This window comes from Heterodontus francisci, chromosome 45 (genome assembly GCF_036365525.1).
Source record: "Heterodontus francisci isolate sHetFra1 chromosome 45, sHetFra1.hap1, whole genome shotgun sequence".
Classification (NCBI taxonomy): Eukaryota; Metazoa; Chordata; class Chondrichthyes; order Heterodontiformes; family Heterodontidae; genus Heterodontus; species Heterodontus francisci.
In genome coordinates this window covers 2,759,831-2,774,044 of record NC_090415.1, presented here as the reverse complement: position 1 = coordinate 2,774,044, position 14,214 = coordinate 2,759,831, and the positions used below count along the sequence as shown (strand labels likewise).

General features: G+C 55.0%; 1 protein-coding gene across 1 annotated transcript; it reads left to right on the top strand.

Moving 5' to 3' along the window:
• The first annotated feature begins 9,095 nt into the window (after window positions 1-9,095).
• On the top strand, window positions 9,096-10,825 carry LOC137356192 (transmembrane protein 238-like). The gene is made up of 2 exons (XM_068022046.1): window positions 9,096-9,588; window positions 10,559-10,825. Exon 1 carries the CDS (start codon window positions 9,169-9,171, stop codon window positions 9,583-9,585), a length of 417 nt encoding a protein of 138 aa, XP_067878147.1. The 5' UTR covers window positions 9,096-9,168; the 3' UTR covers window positions 9,586-9,588; window positions 10,559-10,825.
• The last annotated feature ends 3,389 nt before the right edge of the window (window positions 10,826-14,214 follow it).

Below are 14,214 nucleotides of genomic sequence, written 5' to 3'. Positions count from 1 at the left end.
CTCTCTCCCTCCCCACTCTCTCTCTCCACCACTCACACTCCTCCACTCTCTCCCTCCCCCTCTCACACTCCCCCACTCACACTCCCCCACTCTCTCTCTCCCCCCCACTCTCTCTCTCTCCCCCACTCTCTCTCTCTCCCCCACTCTCTCTCTCTCCCCCACTCTCTCTCTCTCCCCCACTCTCTCTCTCTCCCCCACTCTCTCTCCCTCCCCCACTCTCTCTCCCTCCCCCACTCTCTCTCCCTCCCTCACTCTCTCTCTCCCCCCCCACTCTCTCTCTCCCCACTCTCTCTCCCTCCCCCACTCTCTCTCCCTCCCCCACTCTCTCTCCCTGCTCCACCCACTCTCTCCCTCACTCTCTCTCTCTCCCCCACTCTCTCCCTCCCCCACTCTCTCTCCCTTCCCCGCTCTCTCTCCCTTCCCCGCTCTCTCTCCCTCCCCCACTCTCCCTCCCCCACTCACTCCTCCACTCTCTCTATCACCCCTCCCCCACTCTCCTCTCTCTCCCTCTCTCTCTGTCCCTGCTCCACTCCCTCCCTCCCCCACTCTCTCTCCCTCCCCCACTCTCTCTCCCTCCCCCACTCTCTCTCCCTCCCCCACTCTCTCTCCCTCCCCCACTCTCTCTCCCTCCCCCACTCTCTCTCCCTCCCCCACTCTCTCTCCCTCCCCCACTCTCTCTCCCTCCCCCACTCTCTGTCCCTGCTCCACTCCCTCTCTCCCCCACTCACTCCCTCCCTCACTCTCTCTCTCTCCCTCACTCTCTCTCTCTCCCCCACTCTCTCCCTCCCCCCTCTCTCTCCCTCTCCCGCGCTCTCTCCCTCCCCCACTCTCTCTCCCTCCCCCGCTCTCTCTCCCTCCCTCGCTCTCTCTCCCTCCCCCACTCCTCCACTCTCTCTATCCCCCCTCCCCCACTCTCCTTTCTCTCCCTCTCTCTCTGTCTCTCCTTTCTCTTCCCCTCCCTCTCTCCTGCCTCGTCCCTTCCTTCTGCTGCTAACGCACTCCTCCCTCTCTCCCTCCATCTCTCCCTCTCCAGCCCCCCCTCCCTGCCGTGCCCTTGCTCCGCTGCCCCTTGCAGGCGATGGAGACCCCCACCCCCATGGACTGAGCGTCAGCGTGTTAACCCGAGCCGAACCCCCTTCCCGAAGCAACCCCCTGGCGGAACGGGCTGTTCGGCCTTGGGGGGGGGGGGGGGCGGCATCGTCGTTTCGACGTGCCATTCACTGTGCCCCGCCCCTCCCCTCCCCGCCCCTCACACGCAGACGCGTGGGGAGGGGTGGGGCTGGGGTGGAATGCAAATGATCCCTGCCAGGGGGAATGCCTCCAAACCCCGCCCCGCCCTACTGACTGATCTCCCCCGGGCCCTCCCACCCCCCACTTCCCCCCCCCCGGGCCTGTGTCACGCCAGGACCTTGCACGTGTTCTCGGGAAGACATGCGCAGTAGCGGCCGGGTTTGGTCGCAGTGTTGGGTGGGGGGGGGCGGGGGGGTTAAGGGCGCGGGCGGTGGCCGTGCGGAGGGGGCGCGAAGCCCCACTTGGTCGAACAGCCCAGGCCGTGTCTCTGTGAATAATGTGTACTGATACTTCTACTATCCAAGTCTTGTGTTCGCCTCGATCCCGCTCACTTCCCCCTCCCCCCCCCCCCCCCCCCCCCACCGTCTCCATCTGCCTGTCTTCCTCTCTGTCTCTCTCGCTCCCTACCTCCCACACTCTCTCTCTCTCCCTCTCTCGCTCACCCTTGCCGCGGCCCCGATTGACTGCTTCGCTTCTGTTGCATCCGTGATCTGTTGTCTACTGCACTTGTACAAACGCCTCATGTATCAATAAACGACGATTCCTGTGTCTGCTGGAGTCTGCGCGGAAGCTGTCTGCCTCTGCCTCGTGTCCGTCGCACTCTCGCCTCCTCAGTGTCCGCTCCACACGACCGCCCCCTCGCCCTTTCCCCGGATCTGTAAAAACATCCCCAGGGGGTGAGTTCACTCCGAGTCATAGCTGCCTGCCCCAGTCCGGAGATAAACTCTCCATAATCCAGGCCGACACTCCCCCGGTGTCAGTACTGAGGGAGTGCTGCACTGTCAGAGGGAGATGTATATACTCTAGGACTTGATCTCCATAATCCAGACCGACACTCCCCCGGTGTCAGTACTGAGGGAGTGCTGCACTGTCGGAGGGAGATGTATATACTCTAGGACTTGATCTCCATAATCCAGACCGACACTCCCCCGGTGTCAGTACTGAGGGAGTGCTGCACTGTCGGAGGGAGATGTATATACTCTAGGACTTGATCTCCATAATCCAGACCGACACTCCCCCGGTGCCAGTACTGAGGGAGTGCTGCACTGTCGGAGGGAGATGTATATACTCTAGGACTTGATCTCCATAATCCAGGCCGACACTCCCCCGGTGCCAGTACTGAGGGAGTGCTGCACTGTCGGAGGGAGATGTATATACTCTAGGACTTGATCTCCATAATCCAGGCCGACACTCCCCCGGTGTCAGTACTGAGGGAGTGCTGCACTGTGGGATGGAGCTGTATCTACTCTAGGACTTGATCTCCATAATCCAGACCGACACTCCCCGGTGTCAGTACTGAGGGAGTGCTGCACTGTCGGAGGGAGATGTATATACTCTAGGACTTGATCTCTATAATCCAGACCGACACTCCCCCAGTGTCAGTACTGAGGGAGTGCTGCACTGTCAGAGGGAGATGGATACATGGGGAGAATCCAGAACAAGGGGTCAGTTCTTCAAAACTCGAACCCGGCCGCTCGGCGAGTGTTGACAGGAATCACTTCGACGCACAAAGCGAGAGTGGGAATCGGGAATTCTCTTCCTCCCCCCCCCCCCCACCAGAAAGCTGTCGATTCTGGGGGGCAATTGGAAATTTCAAACCTCAGATGGATAGAGTTCTGTTGGGTGAGGGGATTAAGAGAACCGAGGAGGGGAGATGGAGTTAAGATAAGGATCAGTCGTGATCTCATTGAATAGTGGGGTAGGATCGAGGGGGGTCGAATGGGCCTCCTCCTGTGCCTGTGTAACAGGCTCGCGAGGGGGGCTGAATGGGCCTCCTGTGCCTGTGTAACAGGCTCGCGAGGGGGGCTGAATGGGATCTTGCTGTTCCTGTGTAACAGGCTCAAGGAGGGGGCTGAATGGGATCCTGCTGTTCCTGTGTAACAGGCCCGAGGTGGGGGGGGCTGAATGGACCTCCTCCTGTTCATGTGCAACAGGCTCGAGGGGGGGATAAATGGGATCTTCCTGTGACTGTGTAACAGGCTTGAGGAGGGGGCTGAATGGGATCCTCCTGTTCCTGTGTAACAGGCCCGAGTGGGGCTGAATGGGCCTCCTCCTGTTCCTGTATAACAGGCCCGAGGGGAGGCTGAATGGGATCCTCCTGTTCCTGTGTAACAGGCCCGAGGAGGGGGCTGAATGGGATCCTCCTGTTCCTGTGTAACATGCTCGAGGGAGGGGCTGAATGGGATCCTCCTGTTCCTGTGTAACATGCTCGAGGGAGGGGCTGAATGGGATCCTCCTGTTCCTGTGTAACAGGCTCAAGGAGGGGGCTGAATGGGATCTTGCTGTTCCTGTGTAACAGGCTCAAGGAGGGGGCTGAATGGGATCCTGCTGTTCCTGTGTAACAGGCCCGAGGGGGGGGGGCTGAATGGACCTCCTCCTGTTCATGTGCAACAGGCTCGAGGGGGGGATGAATGGGATCTTCCTGTGACTGTGTAACAGGCTCGAGGAGGGGGCTGAATGGGATCCTCCTGTTCCTGTGTAACAGGCCCGAGTGGGGCTGAATGGGATCCTCCTGTTCCTGTGTAACAGGCCAGAGGAGGGGGCTGAATGGGATCCTCCTGTTCCTGTGTAACAGGCCGGAGGAGGGGGCTGAATGGGATCCTCCTGTTCCTGTGTAACAGGCCCGAGTGGGGCTGAATGGGATCCTCCTGTTCCTGTATAACAGGCCCGAGGGGAGGCTGAATGGGATCCTCCTGTTCCTGTGTAACAGGCCGGAGGAGGGGGCTGAATGGGATCCTCCTGTTCCTGTGTAACAGACTGGAGGGGGGGCTGAATGGGATCCTCCTGTTCCTGTGTAACAGGCTCGAGGGAGCTGAATGGAATCCTCCTGTTCCTGTGTAACAGGCTCGAGGGAGGGCTGAATGGGATCCTCCTGTTCCTGTGTAACAGGCTCGAGGGAGGGGGGCTGAATGGGATCCTGCTGTTCGAGGGCAGTCATCGGTCTGCATCGAACAGTGACAGTCGGGAACTGTCCCCTGACTGCTCTCTGAATATGTTGAACCTGCAGTCTCTCGTCTTCCGAGGCCTGTTTGGGAGGACAGGTAAGAGCCTCCCACATTGGCTGGAGTCACACGTAGGGCAGGGCGGGTCAGAAGGGCAGGTTTCCCTCCCCGCAGTGCGATCCGGGACAAGCCCCTGACTCTAACCCGGCACTAGGCCCACGCTGAAGCCTGGGCCTTACCTACTCCGATTCTCTGACGGCGGAATAGTTTTCAGCTCGTGTCTCTGGATGGTCAGTCAGTGCCCATTCACCCGCCCCCCCCCCCCCCCCCCCCCGAGCCTGTGACACAGGAACAGGAAGATCCCATTCAGCCCCCCTCGAGCCTGTTACAGAGAAGAAGGCCGATTCAGCCCCTACTTCGAGCCTGTTCCACAGGAACAGGAGGATCCCATTCAGCCCCCTCCCTCCAGCTTGTACTGCCGTTCAGTTAGATTGTGGTTGATCTGTATCTGAACTCCTCGGGGGAGGGGCGCGAGAGTTCCTGATTCCCGCTCCCCCTTTGTGTGAAGAATTGCTTCCTGAGATCACCCCTGAACGGCCTGGCTCGAATTTTGAGGTTCTGCCCCCTCGTTCTGGACTCTTTCCTCCCCCCCTCCCCCCCCCCCCCCCAATAGTTTCTGTCAATCGACACCTCAATTTGATCATCCCTTAATCCTCAATACTCGAGGGAGTATGAATCGAGTCTGTGCAACCTTTTCAGACCTGATGAGAAAGGTTTTCGGGTTGTGTTGCTGTCTTCACCTGGTCTTATTGTGGCAGGGTTTAATTTTAAACACACTGTGTTTTGACCTCCCCACTTTGTGAATCCTGGTTCACAGCTTTCCAATTATCAGGCAAAGAAATGAGCATAAGCAGGCTTCAGTTTAAAGAAGAAAGATGAAATTTATTAAAACATAAACTCTAACACGGTTAACGCTTACAGATATACATCATGCCCCACCTAGCATGCACACGCAGGTAGAGACAGAAAAGAGCAGAAGAAAACCAAAATGGAGAGGTTTGAGGCAGTTTCTAAAAAGGGTGGGGGTTTCTTGTTCCTGTTTCTGTGTTTCCAGCTGGCCGTAGAGTCCTTGGTTGTAGACAGCTCTTACTTTTCATTGGGGCCCAGTAATCTTCTTAAACCTTGTTCACTGCAGGAGACTTTTCTCTCTTGGGGTTCGTGTATTTTCAGTGGTTTCCGAAGCTGATGAGAACAGACAGGAGAAAGAAAAGTGCTTTCTGATTTCAAATCTGTGGGCAAGTACAGTGGGACTCCTGCTGATACTGTGTAACAGGCTCGAGGGAGGGGCTGAATGGCCTCCTCCTGTTCCTGTGTAACAGGCTGGAGTGGGGGGTGGGGGGGCGCGGGTGTGGGGTGGTGCTGAACTTTTCTCTAACACTCCTCTCTGGCATTTACGTACAACAACCTAGCCACTCACAGTTGACCAGCGTGGCTGTCAATGGCATGCACAGCAAGATCCCATTCAGAACAAACAGATAAAATGGCTCGTTAACTCCCCTCTCCTTTGTCGCCCGGGGCTAACTTTTTCAGCAGCCTTTTTGTCAGATCTTTTTGTGTAGCCGGCTGTTCTGGCTTTTAGTGATCTTCCAAATGAATTCGGAGCAGGAGTAGGCCACTCGGCCCCTCGAGCCTGCTCTGCTATTCAATAAGTTCATGACTGAACTGATTACATTTCCACCTACCCCCGATAACCTTCCACCCCCTTGCTTATCAAGAATCTATCTACCTCAAAAATATTCAAAGACTCTGTTTCCACCACAAGCCAAAAGACTTGCAGGTTGATAGGTAAATTGGCCATTATAAATTGCCCCTAGTATAGGTAGGTGGTAGGGAAATATAGGGACAGGTGGGGATGTGGTAGGAATATGGGATTAGTGTAGGATTAGTATAATTGGGTGGCTGATGGTCGGCACAGACTCGGTGGGCCGAAGGGCCTGTTTCAGTGCTGTATCTCTAAAACTCTAAACTTTTGAGGAAGAGAATTCTAAAGACTCACCACTCTCTGAGAGAAACAATTTCTTCTCAACTCTCTCTTAAATGGGTGACCCCTTATTTTCAAACAGTGACCCCCCTAGTTCGAGATTCTCCCACAAGGGGAAACATCCTTTCCACATCCACCCTGTCAAGACCCCTCAAGATCTTATATGTTTCAATCAAGTCGCCTCTTACTCTTCTAAACTCCAGCGGATACAAGCCTAGCCTGTCCAATCTTTCCTCAGAAGACAGCCCGCCCATTCCAGGTGTTAGTCTAGTAAACCTTCTCCGAACTGCTTCCAACGCATTTGCATCCTTCCTTAAATAAGGAGACCAATACTGTACACAGTACTCCAGATGTGGTCTCACCAGTGCTCTGTACAGCTGAAGCATAACCTCCCTACTTTTATATTCAATTCCCCCTCGCGATAAACGATAACATTCTATTAGCTTTCCTAATTACGTGCTGTACCTGCATACTAACCTTTTGCGATTCCTGCACTGGGCCACCCAGATCCCTCTGCATCTCAGAGCTCTGCAAATCTCTCACCATTTTGATAATATGCTTCTTTTTTATTCTTCCTGCCAAAATGGACAATTTCACACTTTCCCACATTGTACTCCATCTGCCAGGTCTTTGCCCACTCACGAAGCCTATCTATATCCCTTTGTAGCCTCCTTATGTCCTCTTCACGAGTTACTTTCTTACCTATCTTTGTGTCATTAGCCAACTTAGCAACCATACCTTCGGTCCCTTCATCTAAGTCATTTATATAAATTGTAAAAAGTTGAGTTCCCAGCACAGATCCCTGTGGCACACCACTGGTTACATCTTGCCAACCAGAAAATGACTCATTTATGCCTCCTGTTAGCTAGCCAATCTTCTATCCATGCCAATATGTTACCCCCTACACCATGAGCTTTTATTTTCCACAATAACCTTTGATGTGGCACCTTATCAAATGCCTTCTGGAAACCTAAGTACAGTACATCCACCGGTTCCCCTTTTTCCACAGCACATGTAACTCCCTCAAAGAACTCCAATAAATTGGTTAAACACGATTTCCCTTTCACAAATCTGTGGAAATGTAAGTACAATACATCCATTGGTCATCTTTCGACTTGAATTCCCAACTCTCATTGTATCTCCACAGTTTTCAGCCTTTCACAACAGCATGCTGCATTTACATAGTGACTTTAATGCAGTAAAATGTCCCCAAGTCCCTCCGCAAGAACGATTATCAAACACAATTTGACCCCGAGCCGCATGAGCAGATATCAGGGACAGGCGAGCGAAAACTTAGTCGAAGAGGGAGGTTTTAAAGAGTGTCTTAAAGGAGGAGAGAGAGAGGAAGAGGCGGAGAGGTTTAGGGAGGGAATTCCAGAGCTCGGGGCCCCCCGGGGCAGCTGAAGGTACGGTCGCCAGTGGCGGAGCGATGGGAATCGGGGGATGCTCAGGAGGAGCGCAGAGATCTCGGAGTGTTGTAGGGGCTGCAGGAGGTTACAGAGATAGGGAGGAGGGGGTGAGGGGCCAGGGAGGGATTTGAACAGGAGGATGAGAATTGTCGGGGCTGGAGGAGGTTCCAGAGATAGGGAGGGGAGGGGCCACGGATGAAATACTCTCTTCCTGGGCCAGGAAATATTGGGCCCCTGGACACCGGGGAGAACTCCACCCACGCCTACTCTTCTTCCAATAGCGGCCGTGGGATCTTTTGCACCCACCCGAGAGAACAGGCGGGGCCCCTCGGTTTAACGTCTCATCCAGAAAGACAGCACCTCCGACACTGCAGCACTTCCTCAGTACTGGCACCGGGGGAGCGTCGGCCTGGATTACGGAGATCAAGTCCGAGAGTATATACATCTCCCTCCGACAGTGCAGCACTCCCTCAGTACTGACACCGGGGGAGTGTCGGCCCGGATTATGGAGCTCAGGTCCCTGGTCTGGGTCTTCTACCCACCCGTTCGGCACAATGAATTCCTTCTGCTGCAGTTTTGCTTGCTCAGTCTGTGAGTGTGCCCTTTATTGGTCCATCCCGTCGTCTCCTCAGTGCCCGACTGCACCTGGGGGTGAACGCTTGCTCACCTGCACTGGCAGGGAAAGAGTTACTTGCAGTTTGTGCTCCGCCCTTTTGATTCTGTGCAGCTCTCTGCAGTGTGTTTCCTGTGGATCGCTGAACTGGTCAGGCAGGTTTGTGCAGAGCGAGAGAGTGCACAGGTGAAGGGAGTGGCTTTTGTGCCTTTCTGTCTGCAAGCTCCCTCCGAAAGAAGGAGAGAGAGAGAGAGACAAGTTAACCTCCACGAGGAGAAAATTTCCCAGGCAACCCGAAGCGGAGAGAGTGTGAGACGAGGAACCAGGTAGAGAGGGAGTGAGAGAGGTGGGGGACAAGTGAGAGAGACCGGAAACGACGTAACAGCAGGCAGGAGAGACATTGAAATTCTCTCGCGTGGGAGAGATAAAGGGAGATAAAGTGGGAGAGAGAGAAACGAGCTGTTAAAGAGACGGAGGAAGACAAAGAGAGTTACTGGTTAAAAGCAGAGTGGGAGAGATCGAGATACAGGGAGAGATAAAGGGATAGAGATAGAGCGCGGGGGGTGGGGTGTGGAGAGAGAAAAGGGGAGTGGTTGAGTTCGACGGGGGAAGAGGAGAGAGTGGACGAGAGAGTGGGAGCGATCGAAGCAGATAGGGGGAAGAGATCGAGAGCGAGAGAGCAAAAGGCAGGGAGAAGCAGTGGAAGAGATAGAGGGAGGGCGATAAAGGGGGGGGGGGAGGGAAAGTGGAGGAGATTGAGATAGAGGGCGCGAGAGAAAAGGGGAAGGGATTGGAGGGGAGCGGAGGGGAGCGGCAGAGAGGGAGAAAGCGGAAGAAGTCGAGGAGGGAGATAAGGAGGTCGAATAGGAGGAAATGGCTTTGACTGGTTTAGGGCGGTGCACGTACGCGCTCTGGTTGGCAGTGGCGTTGGATGTCGTGGGGCTGGTCGCCCTGCTGGTTGGAGTGTTCGGCAACCTCCAGCGCGGGGGCCGCGACTATGGTGACATGCTGATCTATACCGGTGCGATCATCGTCTTCATCAGCCTCATCGGCTGGGTCTTCTGGTACACGGGCAACATCGAGATCTCCTTGGAGGAACTCTCGGGCGACTACAGCCCCAAGGACACCCGCCTCCACCGCATCGTCCGCAAGATCTCCCGGAGTATCTCAATGAGGAGTGGCACCAGCCAGCGGCCCAAGGCGGGAGCCTCTGCGGACGTCAGGCGGCTGCCCATCAGGGCGGACGGGAGAAGGCTCAAAGAGCTGGAGACCAAGGAAGTGAAGACTTAAGAGGCAAGGAGCATTCAACCATGAGTGGGAGGGGGAAGAGTGAGGGGAGAGGGGGAGGGGTGCAGTCAACAGCACCAGTGCTGCGTTGATGTCGAGCCTTTCCTGTTGCAAAGCGCTGCACGGCAGTGGCTCCCAAGCACCAATCCGACCGGGTGTGGAGATATTCGGGAGAGGCTCGGACAAAGAGGGAAGCTTTAAGGAGGCGGATGGGAGTAGCTGGCGGGAGGTGACAGAGTTGGGATGGAGACAGGAGCTATACGGGCTTCCGGACCAGCAATGCCTGCATGTTAAAACTGTTAGGTGCTTGGGCAGGCGGCGCAGAACGGGAATTTTGATGAGGGGGCGGAGAGGGATGGGACGAGGTGAGCTGATCAAAGGAGGAGAAGGTGTACGAGGAAGAAATGGGGGACCCAAGACCTAAAGACAACGGGCCAGTTAGGTGGGCGAGGTCTTAGAAACAGTAATCAGGGAAAATATCAATGTACAATTGGAGAGGTTCGAGTGAATTAAGGAGAACCAGCGTGGGTTTGTCAGAGGTACATCAGGCTGGACTAATCTAATTGAATTTTCTGGCGAAGGAGCAGTGAAGGTTGATGAGGGGGATGTGGTGGATGTCATCTATCTGGATTCGAAGAAAGCATTTGACCACATAAAAGGCTGGTTAGCAAAATTGAGGCTCATGGAACGGGGGAGACAGTGTCCAACGGGATAAAAAAAATCACATTGGCTTAAGGTCGGAAAGCAGCGAGGCGGAGCCCATGAGATTTCAGGGGGTTGTAAGGGCTGGAGGAGGTTACAGAGGAGGGGAAGATGGGGTGTTCAATGTTGGAGAGACTTCGGAGGTAGCACGAGAGGTGAGGAGACGGGGCGGGTTGGGGGGGGGGGTGGATTGATGTCGTTATATGGAACTGGATATCGGGGAGGGGGAGCGAGGAGTGTCCCTCTATTGAGGTCTCTCTCTCTCTTTTTGCAGGCGGTGCTTGGGAATATTTCCAGCTCAACCCTATCTTCTCCCCACACCCCTTGAGGTTGCAGAACTAACTTGTCACGTCTGGAAATCTCTTGAGGTTGTCTAATGGTCGGCGAAGCACCCGCGAACTGCGCCTCCCCAGCAGTATGGCACCCACCCGCCTCTGCCTTGTGGTGGCACCTGGACCCACCATCTCACTTTTGCGGCTCGTTGAAATCAGTTTTCCCTTGTCTCTGAAATATGTACCAACCAAAGCCTGGCATAATAAAAGTGTGCTGAAATTCACTGTGGGATGGCGTTTTCCGATCCTAAGAAATAGGGGCCAGGAGTAGACCATTCAGCCCTTCAGACCTGCTCCACCATTGGGCTCCGACTCCAATCCCAGACGAGCTCCATATCCCCCCCCCCCCCACCCCCATTCACTCATTGCCCCGGACTCGCTCCATCTCCGCCTTAAATACGCTCAAATTCGGAACATCCACAGTGCTCTCGGGTCGAGACTTCCAAAGATTGACAACCTGCCAGTCTATTTCCCCAATCCGCCTTAGTCAGCTCTCCCCTCATACCTGTGGAATTGGCTTTGCTTACGTTTAAGATTCTTGTTTAGGACTGGAGTTTGTCGCTCTCAGGCTTAATATGGAATTCAATTTTTTTATGATCACTTTTATCCTATGAGATTGCGAATTAACCCTACCTCGATCGAAAATAGCTCTATCCCTCGTTGGACCCCTTAAGTATTTCTCCATGAAAATATCATGAAAGCATTCTACAAACCCGTCTTTTAGACCACTCTTGCCAATTTCATTGTCCCAGGCTATATGAAGATTAAAGTCCCCCCCCCCCCCCCCCACCGTCACAATTATTACATTACCTTAGTTACATATTTCAACTATTTCTTGTTCAGTGCTCTGTCCAAGAGTATAACTACAGTTAGGGGGTGTCGGTAAGCTACTCCAAATAATTTAATAGTGGGATTTATTTACACATAAGATAGAAATAGAGGCAGGGACAACACAGCAATACAGTCCTTGACGGTCACAATGCATGACATGCTTCAAAACCATGAAAGAGAGAGACGGAAATTATCGAGTTGCATTCAACAGGTCTCCTGAACCACTGATGTTTCTCGCTGAGGGAGTTCTTCAGGGAACGGAGGGGAGCACAGCTCCCCCCTCACCTCCCTCCTCCCGCCGTCATTCAGTCTCGCTGTCTTCACTCAGCAATTTCATCAACAATCGCGTCAGGTCAGCTTCTTTCACCTTTGACCCCTCGTCTTTCAACTTCTTGAGGTATCTAAAGAGGGGAGACATCAAGAGAGAGGAGACGGGAAAGTGTAGAGGGAGCTTTACACTGTATCTAACCCCCCGTGCTCTACCTGTCCTGGGAGTGTTTGATGGGGGACAGTGTAGAGGGAACTTAACTCTGTATCTAACCCCACTGTGCTGTACCTGTCCTGGGAGTGTTTGATGGGGGACAGTGTAGAGGGAGCTTTACTCTGTATCTAACCCCCCGTGCTCTACCTGTCCTGGGAGTGTTTGATGGGGGACAGTGCAGAGGGAGCTTAACTCTGTATCTAACCCCCCGTGCTCTACCTGTCCTGGGGAATGTTTGATGGGGGACAGTGTAGAGGGAGCTTTACTCTGTATCTAACCCCCCCGTGCTCTACCTGTCCTGGGGAGTGTTTGATGGGGACAGTGTAGAGGGAGCTTTACTCTGGATCTAACCCCCCGTGCTGTACCTGTCCTGGGGAGTGTTTGATGGGGGACAGTGTAGAGGGAGCTTTACTCTGTATCTAACCCCCCCGTGCTGTACCTGTCCTGGGGAGTGTTTGATGGGGGACAGTGTAGAGGGAGCTTTACTCTGTATCTAACCCCTGTGCTGGCAGGATCCCATCGGCTGATGGAGGGAGACCCTTTAGAGAATTGATTGGATTGTAACGGAGTTTGCAGAAACCTTACCTGATGTAACACAAGCAGCCAACAGTACAAGCCAATAAGAGCAGCACAGTGACGACAATCCCGTAGTTCAAAATCATCCTGCTGCCTTGGAATGAAGAGAGGGAGAGAGACATTGTCTGGGAAATCTGGCAGGTGACTCTGTGCCTTCCCAACCTCCTCCATCCCCGACAATTCTCCTCTTCCAGTTCAAATCCCGCCATGGTCCCTCACCCCCTCCTCCCTATCTCTGTAACCTCATCCAGCCCCTACAATTCCCCACACCCCAAGCCGACACTCCCCTGGTGCCAGTACTGAGGGAGTGCTGCACTGTCGGAGGGAGATGTATATACTCTCGGACTTGATCTCCATAATCCAGGCCGACACTCCCCCGGTGCCAGTAATGAGGGAGTGCTGCACTGTCGGAGGGAGATGTATATACTCTAGGACTTGATCTCCATAATCCAGACCGACACTCCCCCGGTGTCAGTACTGAGGGAGTGCTGCACTGTCGGAGGGAGATGTATATACTCTAGGACTTGATCTCCATAATCCAGGCCGACACTCCCCCGGTGTCAGTACTGAGGGAGTGCTGCACTGTCAGAGGGAGATGTATATACTCTAGGACTTGTGAATATCTGGAGAATTGCAAATATCTCTCTCTCGCCCTCCGTCTCTCTCCGCCTGTCTCTCTGTTGTTCTCTCGTTCACCTCTCCCCCCGTCCCTCCCATCACCTCGACCTCAATTGAAGCACAGGTGGCAGGAACGCTGACCGGGAAACTTTGGCCGAAATCCGGCCCACACCCGCACCCCGCCCCCCCCCCACCCCACCGCCTCCTCCTCCAAACCAGGTCCGCCCGTGTCCCTTTTCGGGGAGGGAAATCGCCCGGTCTGACCGACGTAGGATTTGCGAGCCCCCTCAGTCAATGCGGCCGCCTCCAAACTGCAAGAGACTCGCGCCCGGGGGGGCAATCCGGGACTGGTGTAAGTGCCCACCTTGTCTGCGACCCACCCCCCCCGACCCCCCCATTCCCAGGGATGAAGAGTTTGCGGGGCGGGGGGGGGGGGCATCAGGGAGCGGAGCCGGCGCAGGGTCTGCGCGACTTACGGTTCGGGATCTTCCTGTAACACGTGGCGTTGGCAAAACAGCAGCCCAGGTCCCGACAAGCTTGGTCTCCGAGGCTGGTGTCCCGACTCCCGCATAACATGCTGGGTGACGAGTGGCCGCATTCTGGAGGGTTGAGGGGGGGGGTTGAGGGGATGGGAGATGAAGAGGCATCAGAGACACTCTGACTCAGCATCACCGCTCACGGTCCGAGACCCGTTCGCCGCCCCCCTCCCCCCCTCAGCCGAGCGTGGTCGACCGCCCGCACGTGAGACCCCTCACCCTCCTGTCCACATCCCTCTGCGGCCTCTCGCTCCCCAACTCCCCCATTCTTTGTGACAGGCTCGAGGTGGTGGGGGGGGGGGGGGGGGTGCCGAACGGGTGCCACGCCGGTGGGGGTGGGGTGAAGCCTTGCCAAGGGGCAAGGGTCAGGAGAGAAATGGACGTGTAGCTGGAAAGACGGAATCAGGCGGGCCATTCGCCGGTCGAGCCTTTGCTAGCCCAGTTACGACACCCTCATTAACCGAAGACCCGCGGGGACTGGTGGGGTGGGGGTGGGGGGGGGTTCATAAAAGGGGGTGAGGGACACAGGCACGTAACTCACTCATTGGTCTGAAGA

Bases quoted from the DNA above. Each gene is read 5' to 3' on its own strand.
- LOC137356192 (XM_068022046.1), top strand. From the start codon at position 9,169: ATGGCTTTGACTGGTTTAGGGCGGTGCACGTACGCGCTCTGGTTGGCA.